Source organism: Onychostoma macrolepis, chromosome 03, assembly GCF_012432095.1.
Source record: "Onychostoma macrolepis isolate SWU-2019 chromosome 03, ASM1243209v1, whole genome shotgun sequence".
Taxonomy (NCBI): Eukaryota; Metazoa; Chordata; class Actinopteri; order Cypriniformes; family Cyprinidae; genus Onychostoma; species Onychostoma macrolepis.
The window spans coordinates 18,830,092-18,838,476 of NC_081157.1; the positions used below are offsets into that span (position 1 = coordinate 18,830,092).

General features: G+C 38.4%; 1 protein-coding gene across 1 annotated transcript; it reads left to right on the forward strand.

Moving 5' to 3' along the window:
* Positions 1 to 1,832: 1,832 nt before the first annotated feature.
* On the forward strand, positions 1,833 to 6,184 carry foxj1a (forkhead box J1a). The gene is made up of 3 exons (XM_058770277.1): positions 1,833 to 2,007; positions 2,674 to 3,260; positions 5,114 to 6,184. Exons 1-3 carry the CDS (start codon positions 1,965 to 1,967, stop codon positions 5,960 to 5,962), a joined length of 1,479 nt encoding a protein of 492 aa, XP_058626260.1. The 5' UTR covers positions 1,833 to 1,964; the 3' UTR covers positions 5,963 to 6,184.
* The last annotated feature ends 2,201 nt before the right edge of the window (positions 6,185 to 8,385 follow it).

Below are 8,385 nucleotides of genomic sequence, written 5' to 3' on the forward strand. Positions count from 1 at the left end.
TTTAGTAAACTTTGACCAATTTGCCATTGAAGAATAGCAGGACACTGCTTTCCTTTTTAGACTCAAAACAAAAAGATTGATTCAAACTTGAGTTTGGTCAAAAAGTGTGAATTTATGAAATTGCTCGGTTTGTTAATCATATCAAAGCCACCTGTTGATTACTTGAAGAGGAGAACAGGTCTAAAAAGGTCAGACCGAAAACAAACATGTCGGGGTCAAACAATAAGGAATGCGTTTAGAGTGATTTCACGCATGACTGTCACTAATGCAAGAGGAAAGGACTTCAGGAACGCTCTCTTTGCTCTCAATACAATGCTTGTTAATGGGACTGAGACAGTCTAAAGCCTCCTTGACAAGAGTTCAGGTGTCAGACTGCATTCAGCAACACTATGTAGCACGTATTAGAATTGTTTCCACACAAATGACACATTATACAGTCCTTTTTAGTCACTGATGTGTTTAAATGAACGATACTGACAGTCAAGGGGATAAACCTCAAACTTGCTCTCAGGACAGATTTAGGAGGATAAGTGTTAAGAGTTTGAGCGCATCTCTTCAGATAGCAAAGGGGGAGTTTTTTAAGGAATGCACTTTTTGTTGGTAACATAGAGGGACTAGACGGAAGATAAAAAAGATTGTCCTCTTGAGAGCTCTGTTAGTGTGGCTGAGTGCTTTCCTGCAAAAGAAACTCTACAAAAGCAACCGGTTGCTCCTTCTTCAAGCACTTTCACATGTGGCAGCCGCCAATCAGCAGGTCAGCTGACTCTGAATGAGAGAAAGAGAAGCAAATTATCATTATGAAACAAATTGGTTTTCAGACACAAGACCAACCTTACTATATGGTAATCCAGAAACAGTGCTAAAAACCAACATAGGCCAATGTAAAATAATAATAATAATAATAAATACATAAGTACATAAAAGTTTTTAAATAAATAAATAAGTGGGGTAGCATTAAATTAACCTGTTTTATGCCATTTAAAAAAAATGAAACAAAATAAAATAAAATAATAAAATAATAAATATATGAATCAACCTGGCAATATTAGGATATCCAAAGTTATTTTAAGGGTTTGATCAAGAAGAAATAATTCGTAAATAACAACTGTATATTCAACTGGAAATTTCAATAATCAAAAAGGACATAAAAAATAATTTAAAAACATTACAAAAATAATAAATACTAAAATAATCCTGTTTGTTGAGTTCAAACTGTTCACTGGAAATGTGCATTTAGTATTGTTTTTGTTTGTCATTTCATCATTATTTTATACAACACCATCAAATAATAATAATTATAATAAATTAATAAAATATAATAATAATAATAACAGTATGGCTGAATCAACCTGGCAATATGATACCCAAAGTAATTTTAAGCATAAGATCAAGTAGAAATAACTCTTGTAACAAAAGTACATTTAATTTGTATTAAAGGGCTATTTTCAATTAAAAAAAAAAATGAAAAAAAAAAAAATATATAACGTTATATATATTACAAAAACACCAAAACCATTCTGCGTGCTGAGTTCAAAAGTATACAGGTAACCGGAATGTGCGTTTAGCATTGTTTTCGTTTGATTATTTCCTTCGAGGAACTACATAATTTCATTATTAACAACATAATGTGTTTTTCTCGTCTCTTGTTTGTAAAATATAGTTTTTTCTTTGCCAGTCAGACGAGAAACGGACGTGCGTAAAGCACAAACCTGTGCGCTCGCGATTAACAGCACGGTCACCATAACAACCGCCCAGCCAATAGAAGAACGGGAAGCTGTTTACAGGGGGGTGTCGCGTTGCTGGGGTGACGGACAAACGTCCTGCGGCAGGTATTAAACTGAGCCCCTGCTGCCCCGCAGACCTCGAACCGAGACGCGCAGAGACACACTCTACTGGAGGCTCTTGCGCCTTCATCGGATAACGTTTGTGCTGCTCCTCTCTGAAAACAGCTCTTGTGTTATTGGATGCTATTTCCCTGCCATTCAAGCCTCCTATCAGTAAAGACAGGTGAGTTGGTCCAAGTTGTGCCTTTTGGAATAGACACGACAAACGTATTATCATTTCAAAAATGTGTTTATATGAAAATAAATCAGTTGTAGAGTCAGTTGTATACATTAAATGTATACCTTGGTCTAGTGTGATAAAATTACTTATTTTTATATAATAACAATAATAATGATAATAAAGTTGTAGAACTAAAAAGAAAACGAAGTAAGCTTACTTTAGAATAATAATTTATTATATTTTGTTAAACTACACTAACAAAAAAAAAAAAAATGGGAAGATCTAAGTTAGCTGGGTTTATTCGAGTCAAAATTATATTTAATATCACTGAATCTATCTAAATATATTAATTTAAACTTACTTTTATAGGTTAAATCAAGAAATAGCTCTTTAGTTCTTATCTAACAATTGCAGATCTCCTCTCTGAATATTGAAGGCAGAGCAGTATTTTGTGGGCTTCCTGAATCCTGGTGCACCTGCCGTGCTGAGGAATGTTGTTGGTTTGGGATCTGCTCTATTGTGTGCTCACAGACGCCAGTTATGAGCTGTTGTAAAGCTTGACCTGTGAAGTTTCAGGAAACGTCTATGACCTCTATAAGCTGGAGAATCCAAATAAAGCCACATGACTTTCAAACTTGACTGCGCTCAAACTTTACGTCTCCTCCTCAGGATCTGGCTGGGACGGGACCATGCTCTCCATGAGTTACACGGACCCCTGGCCGGAGGGCTCGGTGGGGCTGGAGGAGGAGGTGGTCACGGCCGCCGCTCAGGCCGAGCAGCTGGACCGGAGCTCAGTCGACTGCAACAGCAGCAGCTGCAGCTCCGACAATTTAGACGACAGCCTCACCAGCCTCCAGTGGCTGCAGGAGTTCTCCATTCTCAACGCCAGCGCCTCCCAATCCAGCCATCACCACAGCCACTTCTTTGGGAGCCAAGTAGGCTCGGATGCGCCCTCGTCTCCTTTAGCAGGAGATCCGGCATCCATAGGTATGCCGCTGACCCCGGGCAAACCCACGGCGGCATCTTTCTGCAGGACGCCTTGCTTGTCTGCTCTTCCCAGCCTGGTTGCACACGGACACTGTCCAGATGAAGTCGATTATAAGACCAACCCTCACATCAAGCCACCGTACTCATATGCAACTCTCATCTGCATGGCCATGCAGGCCAGTAAGAAAACCAAAATCACTCTCTCATGCATCTACAAGTGGATCACAGACAACTTCTGCTACTTCCGCCACGCAGACCCCACTTGGCAGGTAAGATGCTGCAGTCGAACTTTACAACTGTTTTAATGCCTTACATTCATTTGCACTTAAAAGTTGCACTTAATAGATGGCTCATTTGCATATCTGGCAAAGGGTATTTTGCTATTGTTTGAGCAGAATGGAGTGAGGGAAAGCCTTCTTAGCACCTGCTGAAGTGGATTGTGTATTGGAGAGAGACCAACAGAAACCTTTCAGAAGCCTGGTTTTATTTAGAGGCTTGATATTTTTAGTTTTTGGATGACTATACAAAACAGAGTAAGAGCTTTTCCAGCTTAGTTGTTCGAGTAATGACGTGTGCTCTAAGAATCGCAGCAGAAGTGTGCAGTAAGGTGTTGTGTTAAAAAGTTACATTGGACATTTGTCTGCTTTTGTCTCCTTAAGACGGGTTTATAATTTAAACTGCTTTTCAAAGTGAGGTGAGGAGGAAGAATGAGCTCATAAGTTGGATATTTACAAAAAAGATTTAGATGGTTTGGTGAATTATTAATTAACCACTTAGCCATAACCTCTTTTCTCTGAAGAAAACATAGACATTCGCTCAGTTTTTAGATATTTAAACTCAAAACAATGTTTAACCAGGGTTAGGAGGTCAGTGCTTCATTTAAATGTAATTAGCTTGTGGTGGTTGGTTGGCATGCCTGATTTGTTGATACACAGTGGAGGCCTTTAAAGACCCTACGAAATCAAAATTGGACTTTCGGCGCTATTAATAGTCCATGTTTGTTAGCTTTGCGATCTTGCATACTACTGAAAGTTCACAAAATTACCATTTAGTCTATTAATATATTGAGATATAGACTTTTAAATTATACAGTTTTCCTCTTCCAGGAAATGGCCACAAATATTGACGATGCATTTTGAACTTACTTGCATATCTAAATTTTGTCCAATCAAATGCTGTTTATAATGAGAATGTCCGTCTCAATGATACCTCCTACTTCTGATCAACAATAGCAGATAAGCTTCAATTTGTTAACGTTAGTTAATGTATGATGCATTATATAAATAGCACATTTGACAGAATTTATTCATTTGATTCATGTTAATTTAAAAATAGTGTCGCAATTTTAAAGTTTAGACAGAAATCTCTTTAAAACTGAACAGCTTTCTGTTGGTCAATGCAGCAAATTTGCATGAAAAACCTATTGTAAAATTCCCAATTCTGCAGATTTCTGTTGAAATGAATGGAATGGAATGGATTTTGCCCATTTGTCGAGTAAATGTGACTACAACTTTAATATAACCCAATTTATAAAGAATGTCGAAAAGCTAAAAATGTATTAGTATATGTAGAAATTAACGTTAACCTAGATTACTAAATGAAGTATTATTCGTAAGTATTAAACCTTCCTGTAAAGTGCTACATGTCATGGTTAAAGGATATGAAAACTGTTTACACTTTATTTTAAGGTTTACTTCTACTACGACTTTTGCTTCTATAAAATTTGTAGTTGTTAAGTTTAGATATTAGGTAAGATTAGGGATGTAGAATATGGTCATGCAAAATATGTGCTTTATAAGTACTAATAAGCAGCTAATATGTTAATAATGGACATGCTAATAAGCAACTAGTTAATATTGAGAATTGGTCCCTATACTAAAGACTTACCTGAAAACTAAAGTCTAAAGTAATCAAAAGTAATCAATCCCTACGATATGTCCTGTCCTAAGTTCTTTTTTCAACAAGAAATGCATCCACATAAGAAAAAATAAGGGTCTTTAATGCACAATTTCCATATGTTTAAGTGCGTCATAATAAAGCCAAATTCCAATACACAATTGAACTATAGATTAGACTGGCGATTAATACATATTATCATGGATTTTCTCCTTCATCATTGCAGAACTCCATCCGCCACAATCTGTCGCTGAACAAATGCTTTATAAAAGTCCCAAGGCAAAAGGATGAGCCAGGCAAAGGTGGGTTCTGGAAGATCGACCCCCAATACGCAGAACGCCTCCTCAACGGTGCCTACAAGAAGCGCAGGATGCCCCCTGTGCAGATCAACCCAGCTCTTCAGAACCGCCTCAGGATGAACTCTCACGCTGGACAAGCTGCAGCCACCGCAGGGGTGGCCAGAAACCTTTGTGTGAGTCCTGAGTCCCAGCAGCTCCTGAAAGAGTTCGAGGAAGCCACGGGAGCCGATCAGAACTGGGACCCTCGTTTGGCTGAAGCCACCATGTTGAATTGTTGGGTCTCAGGGAAGGGCAGCAAGAGGAAACAGCCGTACACCCACAGGACTGGTGGGAGCAAAGCTGTACGACGTTCAAGCTCCCCACTGCTGGCCATGGACGAGCAGGAGGACTTAAGCTCCCTGAAGGGCAACTTTGACTGGGACGCCCTGCTAGACTCGGCCCTGAATGGAGAGTTAAGCTTGAATGAAGGGGGTCCATTGAGCCCTATACCACAAGACGAGGACTTGATGGTTAGAGGCACCCATATCAGCCCCCTCGAACTTCCTGGAGGCGTCGTTGAGAACCATGTGTTGATGGAAACTCAGAGGAGCAGCGAAGCAGACTTTGATGAGGAAACCTTCCTGGCCACTGCATTTCTCCAGAGTCCCTGGTCGGAGGTGGAAGAGGGCAACCGTCCCGACTTCCTCTGTAGCTCAACGGTCAACATCGATCAACTCTTTGACCTGGGAGACTCTCTCGGAGGAGACTTAAGCAGTAAGATCGATTCTCTCCTTTGAAGAGGTCATCGGTGACACTTGAGATTCAGGCCTTTGGACACAAACAAGTCAACGAACAAAGAGGGTTTGGACTGTTTACCCCCAAAGATTTCATGCTGGATTCCATGAAGCCCACGTGAAGATGTATTTTTCAAAGCATATCTATTTCTAATACTGATTTTTATGATTATGTTTTTGTATTTGACATGTTATCTACCTGCATTAAAGCTAATCTAATCAAGATCCTTAGCGAGTCCTTAAAATCATCTATCAAATGCTTGGAACACGGGATTCGCTGACTGAACATGTATGGAGGTAGACAAAAAAAAAAAGAGAGATGCAAGTTTGTTGTTTACAATTAAAATTTACATAGCAGAACTGAATAGTTGAAACACCTTGTGGATGAAGTCTAATATGTTAGACATGTTGTATCATACTCAAACTCTTTAAGCAGAACTTTAAATCAACTGTGCATATGGAATTGTGCATTATGCAGCCTTCCTTGCGACTGCAAACAATGTACTATCAGTGAACACTTCTAAAAATAAAGGTTCTTAATTGGCATTCATGCTTCCATAAAGAACCTTTAACGTCCATGGAATCTTTCCATTGTTCAGAATGTTCTTAAGAACTGTTCACCGAAAGGATCTTTGGGGAAGCAAAAGTGGTTCTTCTGGCATTGCGAAAGGTTCCTTTTGGAACCTTTATTTTCAAGAGTGAATTTAAGTAGTTGATCTCAGAAAGGCCCCAGGGCTACACATTTTGGATGTCCCACCTGATTTATATCATCAGCTCATTGGTGTCAGATAAAGGAGACATCCATAATGTGCAGTGCTGGGGTCCTCCAGACCACGCATGAAGAATATTGGTGTAGAATATTGAAACTGATTTGTTTAGGTTTATAGAAAACAAATGAGCTGTTTTAGCGCTGAATGGCTGATATGATGAAAATGGTGTATTTTGATAGTGAACATTTTTGGGGGTTCCTACCCATGTTGGATTATTTGGTAGGTAAAAGTATATGTGCCAAACTTTCTCTCTTGCAGCTGAATTCTGGCTCTGATAGATTTCTACATGCACATCTAACCACTTTCACGCACATATTGTGTTATGAGTGTTACGCTGACTTCATACAAATTATATTTTACATCAAGACTACTTTTATCTTCTTATTTAGAGTGTTAGTACTAAGTAAAGTTAAATGGGATGAGTTAATCTCTTGGGAAGATATGTTATTAAAGTAAAAAATAAAAAGGCACTAATTTACCAAACATTTTTTGTTTGTTTGTTTGTTTTATCCAGAATATGAGCTCAAAAATGGACCCCGATCTGTAAAATTATTTTGTATCATTCCATTGGCTTTCAGTAATATCAAACCTTTGTATGTGCCAAGTAAAATAAATGGCAAAACAGGCATATTTTATATGTCAAAAACATATAAGTCTATTCCTATGCCTGTTTTTTTCTGAATTTGTCATGCAACTACGTATATATAAATCAAATGATTGTGTAACAACAAAACTTCTTCCAAAGATACTAGTGGGTTGGTTGATTATTTGTTTTTATTATCGTTACCTGTCATTGTTCTATAAGTTTTACACATTTTCAGCTCCTAATTTTGGTAATTTTGCTTACTTTATGTTTTTCCCCCATTGACACTGATACATCTGCAATGATGCCTACAAAGTGTTGCCTTATTTCAGAGACTGACAACCTCACCTCAACATCACCTACTTTTGAATCATGTTTAGCCTATTTGAACACTGTACTTAAGATTAAAATATAAGACAGATATCTCATGTTGTGTGTGTGTTGTGTAAAAGGACATAAAAAAAGATCTAAAGCCGAATCTTTTTCTCAAAGCAACATCTTTTACTCAGTTCATGCTTCATTCCGCTCCATTTGTGCTCTTGCTTTTATTATGTGATGGGAGGGACGTCAAATAGAGCAAGACAGTGTGTGTGTGATTTACACAAGCATCTCTCTGCTTGTCTTATTTTGGGGGTGTCGCTGTCTGTGTGTGGGAGTGTTTAGGGCTTTGTTTGTGCTCAGTGAGATTCTTGTACCCCCCAGAGTTCCAGTCAGGCCTGCCCTCGCTCGGCCCATGTGGGGTCCAACGGGGACGACGTCCCACGCCCTCATATATCACTGTGCTTTTACATAGATCAACAGGACCTGGCATTCATATTGGGAAGCTGGGAAGCACTTGGTTTGGACCTCATAAAATGTTTTTGTTCTGTATTGAACAGTCATTTGTTGGGAGACTCTCACATAATCTGTCAGCAACATGGTTTTGATCAAAATCTAAGAATTTACATTTCACTTAAAGAAAATTAAGCCTGTTTTAGAAGTATTCAAACATATTGCATTTTGTTTTTAATTTTAGGATAAATATGACCTGGATATGTTTACATGACATTCAGCTTGTTAAACATTGACAGTTT

Coding starts and splice junctions, on each gene's coding strand:
- foxj1a (XM_058770277.1), top strand. CDS start 1,965: ATGCTATTTCCCTGCCATTCAAGCCTCCTATCAGTAAAGACAG. Junction 2,008..2,673: donor CCTCCTATCAGTAAAGACAG/GTGAGTTGGTCC, acceptor TCTCCTCCTCAG/GATCTGGCTGGGACGGGACC. Junction 3,261..5,113: donor ACGCAGACCCCACTTGGCAG/GTAAGATGCTGC, acceptor TCATCATTGCAG/AACTCCATCCGCCACAATCT.